The 26,314-nt window shown below is 46.7% G+C and overlaps 2 protein-coding genes across 4 annotated transcripts in view; one reads left to right on the forward strand and one right to left on the reverse strand.

Moving 5' to 3' along the window:
• CAMK1 (calcium/calmodulin dependent protein kinase I) overlaps positions 1–14,866 on the forward strand; it is a 39,568-nt gene extending 24,702 nt beyond the window's left edge. For 2 of the 3 annotated variants that reach the window (XM_066616817.1, XM_066616820.1), the window contains 6 exons: positions 3,504–3,548; positions 3,643–3,755; positions 4,026–4,104; positions 8,937–9,024; positions 11,106–11,202; positions 13,328–14,866. In XM_066616817.1, coding sequence (XP_066472914.1) covers positions 3,504–3,548; positions 3,643–3,755; positions 4,026–4,104; positions 8,937–9,024; positions 11,106–11,202; positions 13,328–13,440 — 535 coding nt within the window. In that variant the 3' untranslated portion in view covers positions 13,441–14,866. The remainder of the gene's footprint in view (positions 1–3,503; positions 3,549–3,642; positions 3,756–4,025; positions 4,105–8,936; positions 9,025–11,105; positions 11,203–13,327) is intronic. The other variant, XM_066616818.1, reaches the window with a different exon arrangement.
• A 77-nt stretch (positions 14,867–14,943) lies between these two features.
• On the reverse strand, positions 14,944–25,822 carry OGG1 (8-oxoguanine DNA glycosylase). The gene is made up of 7 exons (XM_066616816.1): positions 25,589–25,822; positions 22,549–22,922; positions 21,467–21,646; positions 20,441–20,622; positions 20,095–20,242; positions 19,540–19,589; positions 14,944–18,294 (listed from the first exon to the last, which is right to left on the reverse strand). The coding sequence occupies exons 1-7, from the start codon at positions 25,819–25,821 to the stop codon at positions 18,190–18,192; spliced, it is 1,272 nt and encodes a 423-aa protein (XP_066472913.1). The 5' UTR covers position 25,822; the 3' UTR covers positions 14,944–18,189.
• Between the last annotated feature and the right edge of the window lie 492 nt (positions 25,823–26,314).

Raw genomic sequence — 26,314 nt, forward strand, 5'->3', positions numbered from 1 at the left:
TGCAGCCAAATTGATGACACGCTTAGTATGTGTGATTTCCTTCCTTCCTGTGTGACTGAATGTGAGTGAGTGAATCCATTATCTGTTTAAGAATGCATTCAACTGTTTTCATGGAGATCTGAGATTGGCCTTGGGTCTTCCTCCCAGACAAGCTCCCCGAACTGCCACTCCAGCTACTCAAACTGTCTGGGAGACTGGGGGTGGGCCACCTCCAAGCAGCTGCAGTGCTAGTGCTTATCTGGTGGGAGAGACCGGTTTTCCCCACTGCAAGTGGGTGAAGCAACTTCATGGCCTGCCAATGGGCTCACTAGTATAGCCCTTGGTTCAAGCTACACACAGCCATGCTCCAGCTATGACTTTTTACCAGGTTCTGAACTGCAGGAGCCTTTCTCGGTTCTTTCTCTGCCAATTCTCCCTTGTTCTTCCTTCCTTACACCCTAAAGCCCCTATTTTCCTAACCCCAGGTATCTCTGGGAAACCCACAATCTCCCTACCACTGTTCTCTCCCTTCTTTCTCCCTACACACTTGGGCCATTTACACCCCCTCCCTTTTCCCTCCAGGAACTTCCTCTCCCCTTCCCTCTTCTCTCTTTTGTCTCCTCCGCTCTGTAGCGGCGGTTTTGCAATTAGGACCTAGCTATGCATGAACAGCTAAAATTATTTAAGCATTGCCTTTTCTTATCTTCATTCCCCTTCCCTATTATTGTTAAACTATCCCCACAATATCGTTTGTTTTGTGGCACCTTTCACTGTTGCCTAACTCTTCAGAACTACTCGTTGGAACTACTCTTCGGAGAAGCAGAGGCAGGCAGAGAAGGACTGTGGGGAGACTTCCAGGGACGATCAGGCTTCATCCCAACCTCAGGTGTGCAGCTCCTCAGCTGCCCAGGTGGGAAGTCTCGGGGCTGGAGGACGTCATCCCAGAGAGGAGGGAAACAATCCCCTAGGGGGGATCCCTTCTCCAGGAGACAGGCCCGTATCTGAACGCACTCAGGATACTCTTCAGCGGGAGGGGGGTCGGGGGCTTCTTGTAGTGGGGGATTCGATTATTAGAAACAGAGAGAGGAGGGTTTGCAACGGACGTGAGGGCCGCATGGCGACTTGCCTGCCTGGTACGAAGGTTGCGGACATCACTTCTCGTCTAGACAGGCTGGTAGACAGTGCTGGGGAGGAGGTAGCGGTTGTGGTGCATGTCGGCACCAACGACGTGGGCAAGTGTAGCTGGGAGGTCCTGGAGGCCAAATTTAGGTTATTAGGTAAGAAGCTGAAAGCCAGGACCTCAAAGGTAGCGTTCTCTGAAGTGCTACCTGTTCCATGCGCAGGGCCAGCGCGGAGATCAGGGGTCTCAATGCATGGATGAGACGGTGGTGTAGGGAGGAGGGGTTTAGATTCGTTAGACACAGGGGAACGTTTTGGGACAAGCGGGGCCTGTACAAGAGGGACGGGCTTCACTTGAACCAGAATGGAACCAGACTGCTGGTGCATAACATTAAAAAGGTGGCAGAGCAGCTTTTAAACTGATCCCTGGGGGAAGGCCGACAGGAGCCGAGGGGCATCCGGTTCGGGACTCCTCATCCCTATGGGACGAGGATGGGGAGGCTTAGAGAACAACAAGGTAAAGACAGAGTAGGAGAAGAAATTGGGAATGGTAGCATGATGGGATGTGATAGATGGTTTGGCACAATGAGAGGATTCAGGGATAAAGGAGCTAATAAGCAGCCATCCTGGGGCATTCCATGTACAAATGCTTTTATGCAAATGCCTGAAGTCTCCGAGCAAAGATGGGAGAACTGGAATGTCTGGTGACAAGGGAAAACATTGACATAGTGGGCATAACTGAAACCTGGTGGAATGCAGAGAATCAGTGGGATACCGCAATCCCAGGCTATAAACTCTACAGGAGGGACAGGGAGGGGCGTGTTGGAGGTGGGGTGGCCGTTTATGTTAAGGAAGGGATATAATCCAGCAAAGTAGAAATTGAAGGTGGGTCCAACTCCATAGAATCTCTATGGGTTCAATTACCAGGCCTGAGGAGTGATGTAATACTGGGGGCGTACTATCGTCCTCCAGACCAGAAACCGGAAGGGGACCTTGAAATGAGGAAACAGATCAGGGAGCTGACAAGGAGGGACAGGGTTGTAATCATGGGAGACTTCAATTATCCTCATATTGACTGGGTCAATTTGTGTTCTGGTCACGAAAAGGATTCCTTGACATGTTAAATGACTGTACCTTAGAGCAGCTAGTCATGGAGCCCACCAGAGGACAAGTGACTCTGGATTTAATATTGTGCGGTACTCAGGACCTGGTTAGAGATATCAGTGTTACGGAGCCATTGGGGAACAGTGATCATGCTGCGATCCGTTTCGACATGCACATCACGGGAAGAATACCGGGCAAATTTCTCACAAAAACCCTTGACTTGTTTGGTGGTGGACAAATCGATGAAAGTATCGACCCAATGTGCGGCGGCAGTGAAGAAGGCCAATGCTATGCTTGGGATCATTAGTAAAGGTATTGAGAACAAAACAGCTAATATTATAATGCCGTTGTACAAATCGATGGTAAGGCCACACCTGGAGTATTGTGTCCAGTTCTGGTCGCCGCATCTCAAAAAGGATATAGTGGAAATGGAAAAGGTGCAAAAGAGGGCAACTGAGATAATTGTTGGGCTGGGGCACCTTCCTTATGAGGAAAGACTACGGCGTTTGGGCCTCTTCAGCCTAGAAAAGAGACGCCTGAGGGGGGACATGATTGAGACATACAAAATTATGCATGGGAAGAATAAAGTGGATAGAGAGATGCTCTTTACACTTTCACATAACACCAGAATCAGGCAACATCCACTAAAATTGAGTGTTGGGAGAGTTAGAACAGACACAAGAAAATATTTCTTTACTCAGCGTGTGGTTGGTCTGTGGAACTCCTTGCCACAGGATGTGGTGATGGCATCTGGCCTGGATGCCTTTAAAAGGGGATTGGACAAGTTTCTGGAGGAAAAATCCATTACGGGTTACAAGCCATGATGTGTATGTGCAACCTCCTGATTTTAGAAATGAGCTATGTCAGATGCAAGGGAGGGCTCCAGGATACGGGTCTCTTGTTATCAGGTGTGCTCCCTGGGGCATTTGGTGGGTCCGCTGTGAGATACAGGAAGCTGGGCTAGATGGGCCTATGGCCTGATCCAGTGGGGCTGTTCTTATGTTCTTATGTTCGTACTGAGCTGTGTCCTTGGACATTACCCAGGACGCCCTGGCACACATTAGCTTTCCTCCATGTGCACATGTGGGCTCTTGGTTAAAAGCATACCTAGTAAGAGGAAGGAGAAATAGCAGCTACAGCCTTGCTTAGTACCTTGATGTGGGCATCACATCTTAGTGAGGACCTGGCAACTTGAAACCTCACAGCCCTACTTTATTTCCTCCAAGTACGTACTATGAAACTACTCCCCTGATATCCAGGCCAGGAAGTAATCTGATGTCTTTCTTTTTCTCCCTTCCCAGTGCAGTTGCCTCACTTCTCCACACTGTTTTGCTTGTTCCCAGGCTGTGAGTTTATCTTCCACCCCCACCTTGCCTTCCTCAGTGTGTCTCCCTCAGGCCTTACAGTCACAAGTGCCCTGTCCCCACTCTCTTCCTTCAGACTGTGTGGCTATCCCCCATTCTATGATGAGAACGACACCAAGCTTTTTGAGCAGATCCTGAAGGCTGAATATGAATTCGACTCCCCATACTGGGACGACATTTCGGAATCAGGTGAGGGAAATGGATGCCGGGCTCAAGGGATGGAACTGAGGAACTAACTGACCTCCTTTGCCTGGTGAAGGTTCTGGGTTCAGTTCCTGACATGTTCAGATAGAGCTGGGAAAGACCACATCTGAAATCTTGGAGAGCTGCTGCCCATCAGTGTAGATTATTCTGGGTTAGATGGACTAATGGTTAGAACTCTGTGTGTTGTAGCAGGGCTGGACCAGGGGGAACCAGCAGTACAGCTCACTCACTTGTTCACATTGTTTCTACTCTCAGCCAAAGATTTCATCCAGCATTTAATGGAGAGAGACCCGAAGAAGCGCTTCACCTGTGAGCAGGCACTGCAACATCCATGGTAAAGGATAAACCGTAATAAGCAATTTGGGTGGCTTTGGGCAAATTTGTCTTTTGGTTTCTGTTGCCTGTTTGTAAATGAGAATTTCCTACCTTGTAGGGTTGTCAGGATGCACTGGGAAGCCCCAGGGAGAGGCTCTTAGCTCAGCAGTAGAACCTGTGATTTGTATATGAAAGGCTCTGTTTCAGTTCAGCTTTGAAGGATCTGCACTGTTGGGAAGACAGCAGCTGTCAGTCATGGTAGACTTTGGTGGGATGGATGGATCAATTGTTTGTCTCATAGGAATATTAAGAAGGGCCATGCTGGATCAGAGCAAAGGCCCATCTAGTCCAGTGTTGCACTTCCCACAGCAGCTGAGCAGGAACAGCTCAGACACAGGACATGTGGCCAGTAGCCCTATCCCACTGTTATTCGGGGATGCACTACCTCTGAAGCTGGAGCTAGCTATCAAGAGAATGTTTGTGCTTTCCCAGAGCTTTTGGCAGCATCAAACATGCTGGTTTTGGTCTGATCGGCTGTCAGTTCAAACCAAAGTTTTCCTCCATTGTGTTATATTGTATTTCAATGAATTGTCGTCAGTCACCCTGCGTCCCAGAAGGCTGGATATGAATTTTTGAAAAATTAAACATCAAGCAAGTCCAAACCTCAATCCTAAGTACATTTACATAGAAATATTTTCAACTTGAGTTCCAAACACATGCAGTACAGACTCCATCAGGAAGTATACCTAGACCAGTGTTTCTCAAACTATGGGTCAGGACCCACTAGGTGGGTCACAAGCCAGTTTCAGATGGGTCCCCATTAATTTCAATATTTTATTTTTAATATATTAGACTTGATGCTATAAGTATGTTACTGCATTTTGGGAAATATTACAGACCTCTACTTTTAACAAGCTACTATGTGTATTATTTTAACAATGATAGTAAATGAACTTTCTCCTGGGCAAGTGCAGGTAGGATTGCAGCCTAGGATTGTTAAATATTTTCCTGCTTGATTATGTCACTTCTGGTCATGACATCACTTCTGGTGGGTCCTGACAGATTCTTATTCTAAAAAGTGGGTCCCAGTGCTAAACGTGTGTCTAAAAGAAGTAGATGAGTGACTCATAGCAATACCCTTAAGGCAGGGCTTTCCAGACTGGGGCGTTGTGACACCCCAGCCTGTGGGCCCTGGCCTCTGCCCCCTTAAGGGATGGGGGCAGCCAGGAGGCAGGGAGGAGATGGCGGTGCGATCCCCAGGATCGCAGATTCTGCATCAGGTACCTCGATTGTGAGTCCTTAAGGCAGCAGTTTCCAAACTTTTGAAAGCGAAAGTGGAGCAATTGCGCCCCGCCTCTGCTAAAGTGGAAGTAGAACACGATTGCTGCACTTTAACTTCTGAAGCTGCAGGGAGCCCTGCAGAATGTCGCACAGGGTTCCCTGCACCCTCAGGAGACTGTAGGAGGCTTGGGTAAGTGTACCCAAGCCCCTGCAGCCCCCCTGAGCGGTGCGATCCTGGGGATCGTGTTGCTGCCTCCCCCCTACCAACGCTGCCTCCCCACCGCCCCCGCAAGGTCTTAGAGCAGCTCAAACTCTCCCTGAGAATTTGGAAACTGCTGCCTTAAGGACTCACAGTCGAGGTACCTGATGCAGAATCTGGATTTCTAAGAATCTCTGTGTTAAGCCCTACATTTCTGGCCAGTGTAATTACAAACCCTAGTAACAGCTAGATTAGGCTGCTGTAACACACTTTACATGGTTCAGAGAGCAATAAGGTTGCAGCCCTGCACAGACGTTGCTGAGAGTAAGCTCTATCGAACACAGTGGAACTGACTTCGGAGTCAATGCATAGGATTGCACTGTAAGGGCCCAATCCTATCCAACTTCCCAGTGCTGGTGCTGCTGCAATGCAGCCCCTAGGCGAGGGAATAAATGTTCCCATACCTCATGGAGGCCTCCATAACTACCCTCCTGCCACAGGATGCAGTGCACACCCCATTGGTGCCGCTACCCCAGGGCTGGAAAGTTGGATAGGATTTGGACCTAAGTCTGCTAACATATTGCCCCTATGCAAGTCGACGGTGTGGCCACGTTTGGATATACCGTTCAGGGCGTCATACATCAAGAAGCACATTGTGGAGCTGGAAATGGTGACAAAGAGAGCAACCAAAAGGATCAGAGGGCTGGAGCACCTTCCTTTCAAGAAGAGCCACACTGTTTGGGACTTTAGCTTGGGGAGAAAAAGCAATGAAGGGCAGACACGATTGAAACTTACAAAATTATGCATGGTGTGGAGAAAGAGGTTAGTCTTGCCAGTATGTTTCTGGCTTAATTCAAGGTGCTGGTTATAACTTTTAAAACCCTTAATCAACTGGAATCAGAATATATGAAGGACCCCTCCCAACGTGGATCTGTCCACCCACTGTCTTCAATGTCAGAGGCCTGGCCCTGTGTTCCTCCAGGGGGGAGGGTCATGACAAGGCCTCCTTGGTCGCAGCCCCTCAGACTGTGGAATTCCCTCCACCAGTTGGGTCCCTTCATTGGTTTTTGCCACCTGATAAAAACAGCTCAGATAAAAACAGACCGCTCAGTTTCACTTGAGCTGATGCCTTGTATCATTTATTGCTCTCGACTAGTTATTGGTTTTGGCTCTCAATTGGTCCTTCTTGCTTTTATTATTGTTTTGATTTTACTTTAACGATTGTTGTTTTTAATTACTGTGTCAGTGTTGTATGCCACCTTGAAGTCCCATTTGGAGACAGAAAGGTGGATTTAAAAAAAAAAATGGCTAAATGTTTTGGCCTTGGACATACAGCAGCTGTTTGAGAAAGACTAGTGGTACCCAATTTTTTTAGGCTGCTTCCTGATTTGTAAATGCCAAGGGTTGTGGCTATAATGGTGATTGGGCAGTGGTGCTCCCCCCATGTAGCTGCTTTTTAACCCTTTTAGGCACATCACCTAATCTGCCCTATCGGTTTTGCAAACCAGCAAAAACTGGGTCATGACTGCTGCTCTAGCAGAAAGCGGGGTAGCTTTTTTTACTATCTTTGCCTGTCTATCCTTCATAGTCTCCAATTATGTCTCCTTGTTCACGTGACCCCACTGTTCCCATTTCATGCCTTTTCTTGTTTTTCTCCCTCCCACTCACATTCTGTCTAAAATAATCAGATTCAGAATAAAGTATGCCCTTTGGAGGTAATATTTGCATGTAAACCATGCTGTTGGTTTGAGCAAAGTTGAGAGATGGCTGTCTCCTTAGGCTTGTTAATAGGTCCCGGGAGAATTGGATGGCAATATTGTTCAAAGCCATCATGGTACGTACTCGCATAAATGTGCCTGGGTGGGAGTTCAGATCAGTTTTGAGGCAGTGTGTGAATGTATAAAAAGAGCTGGAAAGCAACCATTTTGCTAATTGGATTTTGAGGGATGCTGCCGTGAATCTGGTATTCACATCTGGTCCAGAAGCAGAAAGAAATGAGCACCATCTGTATATTAGCAAATAAAGTGCCCATAAATCTTTAGAAAAGGCTGTTCCGAACTGCACTTGGGGAAAGCAGAAGTGTAAATCAACATACAATTACATGCTTTAATTTTGCATGCAGAATCCAGGTTTCCTAGGCGGAATTTGGAAAGTAGGATGCAGGTTATCTTATTTAAGATATTTATATCCTGTCTTTTAAGAACAATCAAGACTGCTCACAACGTACGGTTTCAGCTTTTAATGTTGAAAGAAGTTCAACATTCACAAGTTTTAATGTTTTGACAACAATTCTCTTAGTAGTGCTGTCTTGAAAAGCAATTTTAAAACTGTTCAGCGCAAAGAATCATAAACAGGGTTTCCACCGGACCCAAAAGGATGTCAAATTTGGGGTCAGACAAACTAAAAATGGGAAGGAATTTCATAATTGATTTCCCAATCCTATCCACTGCCAGTCCATAGCATGCAGCTGTGCTACTAGAGTGCGCACTGCATGCTATGGGGAGAGGGTAGCCAGACAGCCCCAAGAGGTAAGTGAAATTTTTTCTTATTTGCCTCCCCATAGGCTACCTGGCTGCCAATGGGTCTACTTAAACCTATGCCAGCTATTTTGCTGATGTAAGTCCAAGGAGACTTGAGGACATTTTATGGTGGGGAAAGGAAATAGGATCTTGGTGTACATGCCTGCCGCCCAGATCCTCCCAGCCCCAAACCACCCCTAATTTTCTCCCACCCAGCCTACCTGTTCCAGCAGGGTTTCTTCATGCTGCTATCATGTGTGCAGGGCCTTGGGCCATCAGTCTCGGCGTGCGCCACAGCAATGTATTTTTTGTGCCAGCATTCTGGTCTTTACGGTGGTGGATTGTAAGACCCACCATTGTATGGCCCCCCACAGGACTGGGCCATAAGCACTATCAAAAAGATCTTTTTTCTGATAGCCATCTATGCTACCTCGGAAGTTGGGTGTCCAGAATTGGCGTTCTAATTATTTTAGTATTCTGGCAGATAGGGAAGGTTTCAGAGGTTGGCCAGATCAAGATTCCATACCCATCAAAGGGGCCCACTTGGTTGGGTCCAACCCCTAAACCATCAGAACTAGCGGCAGCAGTAACACCCAGTGCATCTGTGGGGCTGGGTGCCATGGAGGTCCAGTTTTGAGCTTTGCTCCAGGGCCCCCAGCACAAGGCACTGTGGCCAGGTCATGAACAGCCACCACCATGTATAATTTTTTCTCACTCCTGACCTTAGCATTCTTTCCTCCTCTACCGATTTCCAAGCCACTTTACTACTATTCCGTGCTGGAGATTTTGATGTGTGGATTTCCTGCCATGAGCATTAACAGGATCCCATCTATTTTTCTCTCTTCTTCCTAGGATTGCCGGAGACACTGCGTTAGATAAGAACATCCATCAGTCAGTCAGTGAACAGATCAAAAAGAATTTTGCCAAGAGCAAGTGGAAGGTGAGAGCACCATTTGCAGCCAAGCAAGGTTGGGCAGACTTTTTGGCCTGAGGGCTACACTGAGTTATGGAAATTGTGCAGAGGGCCAGAATGCATACTGGCTATAATTACCATACTTGTTTGTATAGCTACCCAATCCACCCTAAGGTTTTTTCCCCCTAGTTACAAAACTCACTATTTTTATTTTAAGTTCTTAATTAAGCGTCTCTCGGCACCTCCCCCAATAGCCAATACATCCGTTTTTTTCCCCAGTTACAAGTATCGTATGCACAAGTTCTGTTTTTAAAATTAAACTGAAGTACAGGTCCTGTCCCGTCCCCCAAGTAGCCAGTCTATTCAGATTCCCTTGTGCTTCCAGTTACACATCTCTCACTCATACACATCCCTCTCCCTCAGTAGCCAATTCACCTAATTTCTCACCCACCCATTACAAATCTCTCACACAGCTGGTTTTTGACTGTGTGTTTCACTCACTCTGCCTCCTGTGAGGGAGGGGGCAGGAAAGCAAACTTTCCATAGCAAATTTTCCATAGGAGTAGAAAGTATATGGGCAGGCAACAATGAAGTTTTGCACAGCCATCTGCAGTGCTGCCAGGCCCTACCTATGCCAAGAAGTGTATTTGCTACTGGCAGCAAAGTGGAGGGCTGGATTGGAGCTGGAACTAGCAGTACAGTTAGGGCAGTGCGTCCCAATCTTTTTAGCACCTTGACCCGCTTTGTTGGCCTTGTCAGGTGGGTAGCACCCCAGAATGCCTTGTGGCACCACAGCTGTCACCGGTTGGGTTTTCATGACCCACCAAAAATCAGTTTGCAACTCTACTGGTGGTCACAACCTTTAGTCTGGGAACTGCTGAGTTAGAGGGTTGGATTGGATACTCTCATGGACCAAATGTGGCTTGTGGGACTTACTTTTCTCACCTCTACATCACTTAGGATATGTCCTCTGGTCCTCACTGTTATGCGACTAGGTCGTTAAGCAAACATTCAACCCAATCTGGTGCCTTTGTTGTGTAGCCAGACACTAGCTGGCTGCACAGGCTACTGGAGATTACCTCTTCTTTGTATTAAGAGCCTCCTTGTCGTGTAAACGGACACTCTTCTGCAGGCTATGGGAGTCCTAACTGCCTCATTAAGAGCCTCTTTGTTATGCTCTGACCACCGTCTTATATGCGGTCAGTCATTAAGCAGAAAGTTGTTAAGTGAAGTGCACCATCGCTTAACAAAAACAACAATAATAATTCCAATGTATTGGAATTATTTGCCTTATTGAAGCTTGAATTAATAGCATTCAGTTGTGGCATAATTAATACAAGAGAGGCTCATGTGTAGTATTTCAGAGTACTATATATCTACCCTACAGAATAGTATCTTATACCACAGTTGCTTGCATGACTCCCCTCAAGACACCCTGGGAATTGTAGTTTGGTGAGAAGGTTAAGAATTTGGTTAGGTATCTCCCCCAGTGCCCTCACAAACTACAGTTCCCAAGAATCCCTGGGAAGAAGGCACAAATTGTTAAACAAGTGTGCCCCATCGTATAGATCAGGGGTGTCAAACACAAGGCCCAGGGGCTGGATGTGGCCTGCGGAAACTCCGGACCTCAAGCTCTTAGTTGCTGAGCAGTTCTGAGGTGTTACTGTTGATAATAGGGCAGCCCACATGAAAATTGGGCTTTCCCATATCTTGAAATACAATCAAGATTTGTGTATTTTCTCTTATGTCATTTGCAGCTAATGAGTTCCTAAATGACAAAAAGTGCCCTGTTTAGTGACATCACTTTTTGCTTAATGACATCACTTCTGGCCCTCAGCAGGTGTCATGAAAGATATTTGGCCCACTGTATGAAATGAGTTTGACATCTCTGGTATAGATATATAGATATACCCTCAGTGACAGCTAAGAACAGTTATTTGCAGCATCTTCGGAATGTTTGTCATTATTTGCAACTTCTTTTAGCACCTTCTTAGTGTGAAGGAAGTGGGGAAAGAGTAAGAGCTTTTTGTTTAAGCACTACTTCTTCATTTGCTACAGTCTTCCTCACTTTTCACAGTTGACTGATCTTTTCCTTTTGACATCTGTAGCAAGCCTTCAATGCAACTGCTGTGGTAAGGCATATGAGGAAGCTTCAGCTTGGAACCAGCCTCGATGGACCTGGTCAAGCTATGCAAGAGACCAATGGTGAGAGCCTGGGAATGCCACTGGGTGCTGTAGGCTATTTTCATCACTGTGTTCTGGAGTTGCCCAGTTTAGAGTTTCCCATTTGGAATGCAAACGGTAAAACTGCAAGTTTGGAAAGATGTTCAACTTCTGTGAAAATGTCAGCTCTGCTCGAACCCCATCTCTGCCTTCCTGTTCATACAAGTGCTTTCTTACAGGCTCCAGGATTTCCTGCCATTTTTTCCTATACATATTCACGGGCAGAATGGAGTCGGAGATAGTGACTGTCTTTTCAGAGGGACATGATATTGCATTTGTATATGTGGAGGTGGCCTCACTGGCTGCTCTCCCCACAGCTGCTTCCCTGGTCTTCCCTTCTTATATTTACCAAAGTGTCTCATCTATTGTAGCATAAGCTTTTCTGATGAAGTGCACTGTGGTCCACAATTAGTGTTAGACTTTAAGGCAGTGATTGTCAACCTCTGTGTCACAGCACATTACCGCAGGTGTAATGTGGCAATTTGGGGGAGAATCATTTATTAGTAGGGCCACTGGGGGATACAAGCCCCCCACCGGCAGTGTAGTGTGCCTTGTCAATTGTCAAAAAAAAAGGATGGCGTGCCTTGACAATTTTAGCACCTTGTCAGTGTGCTGTGAGATGGAAAAAGTTGAAAATAGCTGCTTTAAGGTGACAGGATGCTGTTATTTTTGCTGCAGCAGATGAGCAGAGCACCCCTTCATGTAGATGGTACCATGAAAGGTATTTTGTTAAGCATTCATTTCCCCCTCCCCCCATCTTTGTAAGGTTTTCCTTCAGCCATCTTCTGGGCTTCCTCGGTCTTTTTCTCATAGCGGATATGTAAGGAAGGGAAGAAAGGCAACTCTTCAGTGCCTCTCAAATGTATTTGAGCATAAGAGCCTTTTTCTATCCATGTTTGTCCCAAGAGCCACTGTTTGGCTTTTCCCAGGCTAGAATGAGAAGTAGCAATCAAAATAGAAATCTGGAAAGCACATGCTAGGAGCATAAAATGAACAGTGAACATACTGAAAGGGCACACAGGATGGCCAAACGCGATTTGGGGGCAGCTCCTCCTTTCTTGTTATCCTACCTTGTCTTGAAGATTGTCCAAAGTAAGTAGAAAGCTGCCTGAGCAGTGCAAACCCTTAAGGATGTCCTCTGTGATCCCTGAAAACTTAAGATGTTGCTCACAGTGAACACCCCTCTTAAAAACATTTCCAAAGTGTTTTTGAGAGGGATAATTTATGGAACTGTAAAACCTTGCAAGAGGAAATTCCACTGATGAGTAAGGCCCCCAGAATCTGTGAGCTACATAGGTTTATTTTGTTGACCCCCATGCTATAGTGTTTATGGTTGTTATTTGTACCCTGATGTGTACCTTACGCTGTTCTACGCCTGCAAGCTGGGCAACACAAAGTGGAGTCTTTAGCTTGGTTTCAAATTTCAAACATTGGTTCAGAATTGGCTCTGCCACTGCAAAGGACCTTTTACTGAAAAATATTTTAGAAGACTCCTTCTACCCCCCCAGGACTGACCTTACTCAGTAATCCTTAGGGCTTTCCTTGGATTTGCTGGGTGCCATGGACAATAGTACTTGACCCTACAAGCCCAACTATGGGATATTGAAAAACAAGAGCTCCTAGCTGAGGCCAAAAAATCTTGTTCTCCGCTTCACTTTGGATTATCTTGGGAACGCAGCGTGTTTTCCCTAGCTAGATTTAATGCTTTCCTCTCAAATGAGATGAAAGCTAGGTTCACCGCTCAACAATCCAAAGCATGTTGTTGTGGCTCCTTGGAGACACTCCCTCATATTTTACTAAACTGTGTCTGTTGCTCTGACTTCCAGAGCCGTAATTTACTCCCTCTTCTCGTGTCACTTAATGGATCTGAAATCTGATATCGTCAGACAGTTACTAACTGGCAGGAATGAGGTTGTATCAACCATCATGGCTAAATATCTGTATTATATTTATATAAGAATTGTCTCTGGAAACTGAATATAATCAATGTATGACGTAGATGTTTCCTTGGATTAATATTTGAGTTTCATTGTCCATGCCAATAAAGGTTTTGTTTTAATTGCTAATCAATGCAGCCCTGATAATCCCTTTTCTCCTTTCTCTTCAGGCTCAGCTTCTAGTAGCAGTGAGGAGTCTCACCAGCTGGCTCTCACTGTCCACCTCAGAATTGAACGCCCCCCAGTGGACAGAGGAACAGGCAGTGCCAACACCAGCCCATAGTTGGATGGGCATGTCCAAGCCCAACTTTGTCATGCTGCCATAAGTGGAGCCAGGGAAGGGTCTGGGACTGCCCCTGCACTCCTCCCAGCAAAGTGGGCTGAAGCCCTACAGCAAGGGAATGGAAAACTTCCCCAATCGCACCCTCCCAAAGCTGGAGGTGGGGACTGATCTCTCAGAAGCCCACACTCCCTGGAGCTGCTTCTCCCTTTCTCCACTGCAGAATGGCCCTACAGCTGGCCACAGCCAACAGGACCTGTCTGTGCCCGCCCCTCAGCCTAAGCCAATGCCACCCTCTTTGCGCAATCACATTGAACGCTCGGTCCTAGCAAAGGGACACCCAGTGGCTTTCACAGCACAGGGTCGCGGTGGGGGCTCATCTCCAGCTCTACATCCAATCATTGAACTGGAAAAAGGCAAAAAGCCAATTATATCCCACTTCCCACTCAAGTTGTGCATTCCAGGCAACAAGTGAGTCACAAGCAGAGAGAAGATGCAGCCCATGGGAGAGCCTGCAGAGCTGACAGCTCCAGACGATTCAAGTCATGTGTGCTGGGGAGAGATGAAGCTGCTTGATTTACTAGGGCAGCAGCAGCATCTTGCAGCCTTTCCAGCAAGGACTTGATATGGCTGAAGCTCCCCCACCCAGCAGGAGTTGTGTATATCTACCACCGAGAGATATAGAGCCGGACTGGAGGGGTGCTTCTTTGGGGCTTAGATGTGCCACTTGTGGTGCCACTGGCTAGCTGTGAGTGATCACAGATCATTTTATGAATGGTAGTTTGACAGTATCATTGCTGCCCTTAAAAAACAAAACACGTGTACATTTTTTCCCCTCTCATTGGATGATCTCGGGGGGGGGGGGGGGAACACCTGTAGTTTTTCATTGTGGGTCAAGTTGAGCTGGGGGGAAAAGCCCACTATGGTGGGCACTAGCCAATTATGCCTCCACCCCAGGAGCACTTTTGCAACTGATTCAAGATGTGGGGGGGGGGAGGAGTCAAAGTGAACATTGAACACACAAACAGTATGAAAAAAGCCCTAAAACAGTGGGGCAGGCTACAGGAAGGCAAGATTAAAGGATGACACACCTCCTTGACATGGGAACCAACTCACCTATCCAACTCCAATTTGCTGCCCTGTATGTCTGCACCACCAGTTGCAAAGGCAGGTTCAGGCTGTAAGCTAAGAGTCTGCTGCACCTGCCCTTCAAAAGCTATGCCTGCCCTGGCACCCACTACCTAACTGCCAGAACCAGGATCCTTCCCGTTGTCTGGTCCCTCCCTGCCCCCTTTGCTCTCTTCAAGTCACAGCTCCTCATTTTGCTCTATTGTCCTCTTTCTCTCTCTTCTTGGTTCAACGGGGCACTTTCTAACTTGAAGTTTCTATTTTGTTGCTTGTTCTTGTATTAAAAAATGAAGGAAGTGCACTTGGTGGTATTTACTCCAGACATGGTTTGTAGATCCCTTTCTAAAGGACAGATTAGGCTAGAAGACATTTCTTGTTTGATTTTTATTATGATTTCTGAGATGGCACCTAGGAGGAGGTTAAGCACTTTACAAAAGGATACAAATGAATAGGCCCCTGGCCAGAGTGGCTTACAGTCTAGAAATAGATAAGACAAAAACAAAATAAGGAAGGCAAGGGACAGGGAAGAAGATTGTGCAGAGTGGTTTGCCGAAACCTCGGATGGTGAAACGTACGCCAGCCACTTTTAAAAAAACATGCACTGGTTTTGTTGAGAGACTCAAACACGTTTAGATCTCACTGAACTGCAAACAGTCTCACTGAAGGCAGTGCTGCTCAGCTTTGATTAGTTTGTAGCCACAGTTTGGTTCACAAAATGTAATTGAAATGGAAGGTATCAATGAAAAGAATGGGATAAAAAAAGTTATGGTGGGAAAGCAGTACTATAAAAGGTAAAGGACTGAGCTAAATAGGTTCAGGTATAGCACTCCAGGTACAAGGCAGAAGCAACAACAACAAAAAAAGACCAATATATGAACAATGTTTTTTTAAAAAAGAAATGAGAAGAATTAAGGGTGTCAAATTAAAAAATCTCAGGTCTGACCTCTGGAACAAATGCCAGAACTGTAAACAAGACAGAAAGTGCTTTGAAATTGGAGTTCTTGATGGACACTGTTAACTTGATCAAAGACCAGAAGAATGATCTATAAAATAGACAAAATATTTTACATATGACACCAAGTTCAGAATGGGAAACGACAAACCTAATCTACAAGGTAAGAATAAGGGTGCTTCCAGAAGATGCTTCTTCAGCTGGAGTGGGCACCATCACAACAAACCAGAAGTGGGCTGAGAGTATCTTGTTATAATAAAGTTCTTGCTAACCTTGGACTTTGGCATGATGTTAGCCCTTCAGCAACTTGAACTACCAGCAAATAGCCTGGAGGGCTGTACTGTCCTTGTGTAGGCTAAAGCAGGTAACTGGTTCTCCCACTTAACCTGCAATTCTATATACACTTACCTGGGAATAAGTCCCATTAAACTCGGTGGAGCTTACTTCTCCGTAGAAACATGCAGGCATGCTGGTCACCTGCCTAGCACAGCAACCCAGTCAAGTGAAAGCTGGTCATGATCAAATCCCATTGAAAGCAGTGGGATTTCAGCTAATCACACAATTTGTCACATAGCTTTCCATGGGATTCAGGGCGAAACTATATGTACTTTGACTTATCCATAGTTTGGAGTTCCTTTTTTGTTTTTTAAAGTTAAATAACTGCAGGAGGGCTGGATCAGGTCCATGGGAAAGGAAGGGGCATCTAACATTTTCTTATCATGCTGTGGTTCCAATGAAAATTGTGCTCCTAAAGCTACCCATAGGAAGGAAACTTCTATCGATGCCAAGGACAGTGATCCTGATCCCAAATACCCACCAGCAGCTATTTAACTAAAGGCCAAATCCTACCCACTTTCCAGCATCTCAATGTGCTGCATCCTGTGGTGGGAGGGTAGTCTCAGAGGCCTACTCAAGGTAAGGGAACATTTGTTCCCTTATCTTGGGGCTGCACTGCAGCTGCATCAGTGCAGAAAAGGTGAACAGAATTGGGCCCTAAGGAAAAAAATAACATCGGACAAAATTTTGTGTTTAGTATAAGGCAGTAGTTCTCAAACTTTTAACACCGGAACCCACTTTTTAGAATGAGAATCTGTCAGGACCCACCAGAAGTGATGTCATGACCGGAAGCGACATCATCAAGCAGGAAAATTTTTAACAATCCTAGGCTGCAATCCTACCCACACTTACCCAGGAGTAAGTCCCATTCACTATCATTGTTAAAAGAATATACATAGTAGCTTGTTAAAAGTACAGGTCTAACATTTCCCCAAATGTAGTAGCATACCATAGTAGCATCAAGTCTGATATATTAAAAATAAAATATTGAAATAAATGGGGACCCACCTGAAATTGGTTTGTGACCCACCTAGTGCGTCCTGACCCACAGTGTAAGGTATAGCTTGGCCCTTGGTCATACCCACTGGTGTAAGGTATAGCTTGGCCCTTCGTCATGTCAGTTTTCAGCTGGACTGGAGACAAACGTTAAGTGTCCTAAAAGGTAAAGGACCATATCCTGAGAGCAGAGATATAGTACATGCCCACAACTAGAGATGGCCAACTTTGTTATTCTCAGAGGCTCCCTTAATTGGTTATTTTTATACTGGGTTGGTTCTGAAACTGGCTTGTGACTAAAATCCATGCAAAGGCACAATAAAATTAAAGATAATTTGTTAGGGAGAGGGAGTAAAATCTCTTTTAGCTCCCGGTAGTTTGTGCTTGCAGGTCAGGTCCTCCCCCCCCCCCCGAGGGAGCAGGGGAAAGAACTACAGATGGTAAAGGTACCAGCCACAGAAGCAGCCCTCCAGTTGCTATTCTCCAGACAGTGGCTTAGCAAAGTTAAAGTGCATTTTGCCACACAAACAGACAGACCCTTCAGATCAGGCTCCATGATAAAGTTACTGCTGTCCAGTTGCCGGGGCTTCAGAGTTACAGAACTGCATGCACACAGACACAGCAGTATATACAAACATGTACATTTTACATATAAAACCAGAGAACACTGTAACATTAAAAACGTGGATTCTCTCTCACACAACTTGAAAACGTTTACTTACAATTGAAACCGCGGCAAGCTTTTTACCGTACCAAGATCAACGTTTCACAGGCTCAACAGGAGCCAGATGACATTCCTCTAGGGCCAGACCCAGCCTGCAGACTCCCCACTGGCCATCCCAGATGCAGAAAATGGAAATCAACAAGCCTCAGGATACCAAATGAGACTCCAGCAGGCCCAGCCTTTCCTGTTTGGCAATCTGCATCACATCACTGCATGCAGAATTGTGGGTGTTTTTGTGTGTGTGTGTGTGTGTTTTGTGCTGGAGTAACCAGCAATAGGCAGTATTCAGACCAAACCCTAGGAAAGAAGAGTTCTTAAGGAAGAAATGGACCTCAAGACAAAGAAACTGGCCTCCACCACACTTAACACTGTACCCAAAGGCCTAAGCAAATGACAACAGTTGCAGAAAAAAGCATTCTATTCTATACCACAGTGCTACACATGAAGCTCATACCACAAGCACCCCCTGCTGGGAAAACAAACCCTAGCACCTTAAGCCAGGCCTGCTTCTGCAGCTCAATAATGCCGTTTTCTGGCTCCAGTCCTGTAGATCAAACCGTTTCTTACTTGCCTGCTTAAAACACACAGACAAAAGCGGGTTTACAAAGGATGATGACTATGTCAAGATAGAATGGCTGCTCTTGGCAACTCTGGCACACCGCAGCTTGGCGTCTAGATCCGAAGACTCCTGGTACTTTCTTAGATCAGCACAGAAAAGAACCTGGGGAAGGAGGAAAGTCAAAGTTATCAAAATACATATAGGGGGATGACAACTGAAAATCAGCAAGTGGGGCTGGGCAGGTGAATCTGGGGTCCTTTAAGAGATTTTGGCACTTCGCTTCCCACTGAGGCCAAAATAAAGAAAACTAAGCCAACTGGCAAGGGGGAGAGACATCTCACTCAGATCCGGTTAAAACAAGGAACAAGGAAGCAGCACTCCTTCACTCTGGCAACTGCAAGGTTTCCAAAGCAGGCCACAGTTGGGTATTGTTCCATCTGTCCATACAATGCATGGAATTCACTGCCACAAACTGCAGTCATGACCATTAGATGGTTTTTAAAGAAGATTAGACAAATTCATGTAAAAGGGCAACATTCTTCTGAATACCTCTCGCCTGGTAAGAGAGGCAAGACTGAAAATGAGAAGCCTATTAGCCTTCGTGTGCTGTCTGGGGACTTCCTGGAAGCATCTGATTAGCACAATGATGGACTAGATAGACTTTTGGTCACACTGAGCAGGGCTGATACTCTTGCGTTTTAATAGGGCTTAGAATGTTATCTCCCAAGTAATCCACACAGTGTAGCAAGAAAAAGTGGATAAAGTTTGCATAAATTCTTTCTGCTAAACACAGGAGAGGGCAAGGACCTACATAAGGCATGGAAGTTCCCACTCCTGGCTACCTAAAACTACACTTTGTCCCACTTCCTGCTGTTGAAATATCAGTAGGCTTTGTCCACATATATTATTATTATTATTATTATTATTATTATTATTATTATTAACAGTATTTATATACCGCTTTTCAACTAAAAGTTCACAAAGCAGTTTACAGAGAAAAATCAAATAACTAAATGGCTCCCTGTCCCAAAAGGGCTCACAATCTAAAAAGATGCAAATGAATACCAGCCACTAGAACAGACAGTGCTGGGGTGAGGTGGGCCAGTTACTCTCCCCCTGCTAAAAAAGGAGCACCCACTTGAAAAAGTGCCTCTTACCCAATTAGCAGGGGTTATATACCATACACTTTGACGCCTATTTTGTCATCTTTAAGGACTAGTACCTTGCTCTGTTTAACATAAAAATGAAGATGCTTGGAAAGCTGAGTATCAACTTCTCTCCACTTGCTGAAATCTAATTGTGAAAACATGTGTGGGGCATACCAGACTCCTATGTTACACAGCCCAAGCTACAGCAGAAATGTGCATAAATCACTATGGAGGAAAAAAATGCATGTCCATGACTCACCGCCTGTGCCCAGCCAGCATATGGTCCCCACAGGCTCCGGAAGAAGTTCCCTGAAAAGCGAAATGAAGCCATTAACAGAGCAGCTTCAGTGAATGGTATGGAGACACAACCTTGACAGATCTTGCTTGGAGAATGGAGGGAGAATCCCTTTCTAGGGATAGCTCATGCTATGGCTTATAAATCCCTTTCCAGGTCTACTCCTGTTAAGATAGGAATGGTGTGAAAGAAAGGGAATGTGGTCACACTTCTCAGTTGGTTCACACTGATCAGAACATTCCATACCTGCAAATCTGTCTCCACTCCTATGCTAAACAGTAGAGCCGTGGATTTTCCCCCACATTCAATCTTGCACCATGCCAAACGAAAAATGAGTGTTTGTATATTTCCAGAACTGAAAAAAGCTTTGGAAATTATTCTTTCTGTCAGAACTAAGCGTGGATGCCAAAGTTCTAACATGCAACACAGATCTGAGTTTGGGCACATGAAGAGCACCAGGATGGAGCCAGGGTGCCTTATGCTCCGATTCACAGTTATACACCCTACCCCAGCCCTCACCAATCTCTCGATGCACACGCTCCGTCACGCTACGGGCCCCCATGCCCAGCTCCTGGCCATAGTACCGCTTGGCAACCTGCCAGATATGGGTGTCCACAGGCACTGCTTCAGCCTTGTCCAGAGCCATGAGACACACACAGTCGGCCACCTGCAACAAGGGAGGCAAAAAACACTGCAACACGCTTGCCTCCCTAAAGGACACGCAGCTACAATCAAACCCTGGCCTTCACCCTCCTCCCAATTCGCTGCAGCTATTGCTGTTTTCACATTGCAACACAGGTTCACAGACCTACCAACCCTCCTGATCACAAATTACTATAGGATCAGGTGCCCCATTCACTCTCACCTTGACTCCCACTCCCGGCAAGGTGCACAAAGCATGCCGAGCCTGCTCATAAGGGACGGTGCGTAGCTGCTGTAGACCTGCAGCACCCCCAAGCGTCTTCAGAACAGCACGGGCGCTCTCACTAACAAACCGTGCCCGATACCCAAAACCCAGCTCCCGCAGTCGGGCTTCTGTGTCTGCCCCTGCAACAGGACAGCCAAAGAAGGATCTCACACATATGGTCCTTGTAAAAAAAAAGTATCATCAAATAGAGAAAAAACATATCCAAAAAAATATAGAATATTTCTAATAAAGAAGTGGGTAACATAAAACAGTTGACATATCTATACCTAGAAGAAACGAACGCACAGGCTTACAGTTCAGCTACAGAAGCATTACACTCATGTCATGTTCCAAATAAAACAGATTAATTTCGCCTATCTTAGAGACAATTTGCCGTATTTGTTGTTGTTGGTTAAGAACACATAAAAACAACAAAACACTGCATTTTCTGTTTAAAATATCCAAACAAAAACACAAAACACCACAATTTGGTGTTTAAAATATTTTCCAGAAATTAAAATAGATTACTTTTCCAATTAGATATAATTCCGTGGCTGCATCTGTGGATACTGTATCACCTATGTCACCCACCTAGGACATTTTTAAAGTGTTTAAAATTCATAAAAATGAGAATTCAGAATAAGCGTGGAATAAAAACATGTAACACTGCTTGCTGCCTTTCAAATCACGAAATATGCAAAAAGAAAAAAAAAACCTTTTCAAACACACCTAGCTATGTGCTATCCTCAAACACTCACAGGTATCCTTTTAACCAGCTTAATAATTTTGCAAGCTGCCCTGGGAGGTTTTTACCTGATGGGCATGATAGAAGTGTTCTAAATAAATAGGATCTCAAGATTCTGTGAAATCCATTGCTTTTACATAAAATGCTACATTCTGTGCTCTGTTGTACAAGGGCAAGTTTTTAACCAGCCGGCCTCTCAGCTCACCTGGTCTCAGAGTACACGCCAGGCGTAGCCTTACCTGCCATCGCCTGCAGTGAGGGAAACGCGTGGTATGTCTTGGTGTCTAGCTGGCAGAGGCGGCGCCCAAAGGCCTGGCACAGGTGTTGGATCATGTTGGTGATGCGTGACAAATGGTTGTTGGAGGTGCAGATGAAGGAGAAGAGGCACTCGACGGGGTCCTGCCGCAGCACCCGCACTCCTGAAAGGACAGAGGGAGAAAGGCAGACACCTGGTTTGCTCACAAAGCACGGGGCATGCAGACTATGTGAAAAAGCTGAACGGAGCTAACCCAAAACGAACAGCTCTCAATGTCCAGAACTTTGAGTATTCTGCAACCATCTAGAATTTAAGACTAAGGACGCGATTCAGCCTCCTGAGAATCTCACTTTTGAGGTTTCATGCGTGTTGTTTTTTAATTTAAAAACAAAACTATTTTCTATCTTTTAAGGCTGCAAAACAAGAGTTAAAAACTTGTGAACAATTCCTGATGAAATCTATCTTCCTTGGGATGAGGATCTTCCAAATGTCTGAGGATGTACTTCCGGCGTCATTGTGAATCCCTATCAGTAACAATACTAACAATAATCATTAGCAGAATAACGTATGCAAAATAAGAACATGGAGCTAAAGTGCATCAACTTATGCAGGTCCAGAGTTCAGCTTTTCTTGCTGATAAAGTTGGGTAACTTTGCCACAGCTTTCTGGACTTTGGAAATATAGAGAAGACACAATGGTAGCTATAAGAACTACAGGAATTTGAGGGATCTCTGAACAACAGATCCTCTCTTTAGCTGAGAAGATGCTGTCACTGTCCGCACAATTCCAAAGCTCTTGCCTTAACCATGAGGACCAGAAACTTCTTTTTCTTTAAAGAAAATAAGCAAACGAGGCAGAAAGCTATTAGGAAAACAAATTCTACCCCAGTTCCTGTGGGATGCTCTATCCTCTTGGACACAGCCCTGCTATAGGCCTAGTATCCCCTAGATAAAGAAAACACAAAGACCCAAGTTCATCTTCCCTTTTGCCCTGAGGTACCCTGGTTCACTAACTAGGACACTGAATGCACCTTTCCTCTCGCTGCTTGTTCTGAAGTTCTCCTACCTGGGAACTTGATGGCAACTTCCCGGAAGTGTGAGTCAACATAGGACCAACCCTGGTACAGTGCAGATAAATTTACATGTAGCTGGAAATAGTCCTGGAGGATCTGTGATGGGGTCAAGCCATCCATTCCCCGGAGAAGCTCTCCTGACAAATGGCTGCTGGAGCGTTCACTCATCCCAGCACGGCTTGTGTCGGGCTGTGAGTGCTTTCTGCTTTTCTTAAGTGGTGGCTCGGAGGGGCCATCTTCCTCTCTGCTGCCTTCCTCCTTCTCCTCTTCGTGCAGCGTATACCAGAGCTGGTCCTCCGACTGTGTGAGGGTCCACACCCGTCCTGCCAGCACTCCAGTCCAGTAGCCAGGGCTGGTTTCAGACCACCTGAGACAGACACAGGCCCAGTCAGTAGGACAGACCAACAGCAGTTCAGAACAGCTAGCCTGGGCCTCCTACTTTGCCTGCATTGATGGAAGCCCTCAGGGATGTCTCCTGAGGACAGTAAGGTCAGGCATTCGGGGAGTCTCAAGGCCAACAGAGAATTCATTATTCTAACAAAGCCTCACTGGGTGGTGTCGTAGCAAAGTATCTGATTTGTATGTGGAAGGCCACATGCTCAGTCCCTAGTGTCTCCTGGTAGGGACAGGAAAGACCTCAGAGTTCAAAGCCCCGGAGAGCCACTGCCAGTCTAGGCTGTGATCTGACTTGATAAAAGTCAGTTTCATATGTTCACTTTGAACAAGGCAGCATGAAATAATTCTCAGTTTGCTGCTCCTTCTTCTTGCAGATTGAGCGGGCCTATTACATTTGTATCTCACCCTCTCTTCAAGGGCAGCTTACATGGGGGGGGGGGGGTTACCCAATGAGGCAGCAAGATCCCTAGGCTACCCAGCAAGATCCATAACCAAAGAAGGATCTGGGTATATTGGACTCAAGTCTACTTTAACCAATACACAATACTGGTTCTCTACTGTCATTTATCACAGTGCAGGAGCATAGGTTTGAGTTTAAACACAAGACAGTTATGTGACTATGGGGCACAATCCTAACCAGGTCTACTCAGAAGTAAGTCCTATTTTGTTCAGTGGGGCTTACTCTCAGGAAAGTGTGGTTAGGATTGCAGCTTTTGTCATGGAAAGCCCCAAAGAATGGCTTGGAAGCCAATAGATTGTGAGCCCTTAGATTGTGAGCCCTTTTGGGACAGGGAGCCATTTAGTTATTTGATTTTTCTCTGTAAACCGCTTTGTGAACTTTTAGTTGAAAAGTGGTATATAAATACTGTTAATAATAAATAATAATAATAATAATACACACTCTCATCCAAAATGGAACTATTCACCTCCAAATACCTCTAATTTATGAACAAATCTCCCCCTTTACCTTATACTCCAACCATCACCCCTACATAACATTTTTGTGTACTTTCATCACAAATTCAGAACACTAACAGCAAAAAGAGCATGGATGGCATTTGCTGGCTTTGTACTCTCCAATTCTGGTAGCAGGTCAAGACAGTAACTCCTTGAACAGGTGGAGAGTTGAGGGGGGTCAGATGACACTCTTTGAAGATGGCTTAACATAATTCAGAAGGCTCTATTAATTAGATTTTATACAAGCAGAAAAAAAACACATGTAAAAGGATCAACAGCACTAATCAATAACGGATTCTGATGTGCTGCAGTTGCTTTCTACACAGTAGAGCAGTGTTTCTTGAGGTGTCTCCTCTGCCATACCACTTCACATGATCCACCTGTTCAAAGTACCACTGGCAGTAACTGGTGATGACATCATTGCCAGTTACTCCTGGGTTGGGTGGCCAGATGCATCGCGCTCAGAGGCTCAGGGTGGACAGGATGGCAATTCGAGCATGGAAAAGCATGCTTTAGAGCTCTGTCCGCCGAGTTGAGCCTCCTACCTGTTTATTGTGTCACGTTCCTGGTCTTGCTGCCAGGCGGCAGGTGTCCAGGGGTTCTGCAAGTACCACTGGACACCACCTCAAGCACCACTGGTGGCACCTGTATCACTGGATAAGAAACACTGGGGTAGGTGCTCTGTTCCCCTTCGTGCCCTCCCTTGCATCTGGCCTTCTGAGGTAGCCTACTTCTAGAACCAGGAGGTTGCACATACCCATCATGGCTTGAAACCTGCGATGGACTTTTCCTCCAGAAATCTCTCCAGTCCCCTTTGAAAAGCATCCCGGCCCGATGCCATCACCACATCCTGTGGCAAGGGGTTCCACAGACACTCATATTCAGTGGCTGCCCCCTCATTAGGGTGTTGCTTGAGAGAGAAATGAACAGCCCCCACCCACTCTATCCACATCATGTGGCAAGGGGTTCCACAGACACTCAACCTCAGTGGCTGACCCTTGGTTCTGGTGTTGTGTGGGAAGGAAGAGCACACCCCCCATCTACTCTATCACCATATGCTGTGGCAAGGAGTAATGCACTCTAGCCAGCACCACATCCTGTGGCAAGGAGTACCACAGACACTCAATTTCAGTGGCTGTCCGCTGGTTAGGGTGTTGCGTGAGAGAGAAATGAACACACACACCCACTCTATCCATATCCAGTGGCAAGGAGTTCCACAGACAATCAACTGCAGTGATGTCCCCTAGTTCTGGTGTTGTGAGAGAGAGAGGAGCACACACCCCTATCCACTCTATCACCATATCCTCTGGCAAGGAGTTCCACACACACTCAGCCTCAGTGGCTGTCCCCTGGTTCTGGTGTTGTGTGGGAGGGAAGAGCACACCCTCATCTACTCTATCACCATATCCTTTGGCAAGGAGTTCCACAGACGCTCAGCCTCAGTGACTGTCCCCTGGTTCTGGTGTGTGGGAGGGAACAGCTCGTCCACTCTGCCCAACACCACGTCCCGTGGCAAGGCGTTCCACAGACCAGGAACACCCTTCTGGGTGGGGGGCCCGAGAGAGGCCAGGAGAGCAGCAGCCCCGGGGCCTGCTGGGGAAGGGGCGCCCCGCGGAGGCCGGGGCGCGGAGGCGCTGGGCGGGCTGCGGTTCCGGCTGGGGCCGCCGGGGGCGCACTAACCGGAAGGTCTGCCCGCCGCAGAGCACCAGGTCGAGGCGGAGTTCGGCGCGCGGGCAGGGCAGGGAGCGCCAGGGGGTGGCGCGCGGTAGCGGCGCCGGGCGGGCGTTCATGTCGTCCCGTCTGCTGTGCCGCCCACGGAGCAGAGCAGGGAGGGGCGCGCCGGGGGTCTTCCTCGCGCCGCAGCGGCAGAGCCTGGCGCCAGCCCGCAGCTCCGAGCCCGCAAAAGCCACCATAGAGTTTCCCACTGAGCCTGGAGGGAGGGGCCGCGCAGGGGTAGACAGCGTGGGCAGGCTGGCCGCTCTAGGCCGTCGGCGCTTTCTCTATGGCCTCGGCGGGCGGAAGGACTGGCCCTGGGAGCTGTCGAGATGACGTACGTCCCTCTCCGAGGCCTGGGGCGTGGGAATCGCGCATGCGCAATGCGACTGGGTCGCTTGAAATGGTCGCGACCGAGATCCGAGGGGAAATGTCCCCCTTCGCCATCCGTACCTGGCTCCCCAGTGGAGACTAGGAAAGGCTCTGCTAGAGGCAGACCCTTGACATAGAGCAGTCTCAGGCTGCAATCCTGGCACACTTACCTGGGAGTTAGCCCCATTCACTCTAATGGGGCTTACTTCTGAGTAGACGTGCATAGGATTGGGCACTGACCAGACCCCTGGTTCTTTCTCCCCTCTTTGTTGCCTGCAGCCTCCCAGCCACTTATTGTCACCGCAGTGCAAAGAATGGCTC

The sequence above is a fragment of the Tiliqua scincoides genome, chromosome 2 (assembly GCF_035046505.1).
Source record: "Tiliqua scincoides isolate rTilSci1 chromosome 2, rTilSci1.hap2, whole genome shotgun sequence".
NCBI lineage: Eukaryota > Metazoa > Chordata > Lepidosauria > Squamata > Scincidae > Tiliqua > Tiliqua scincoides.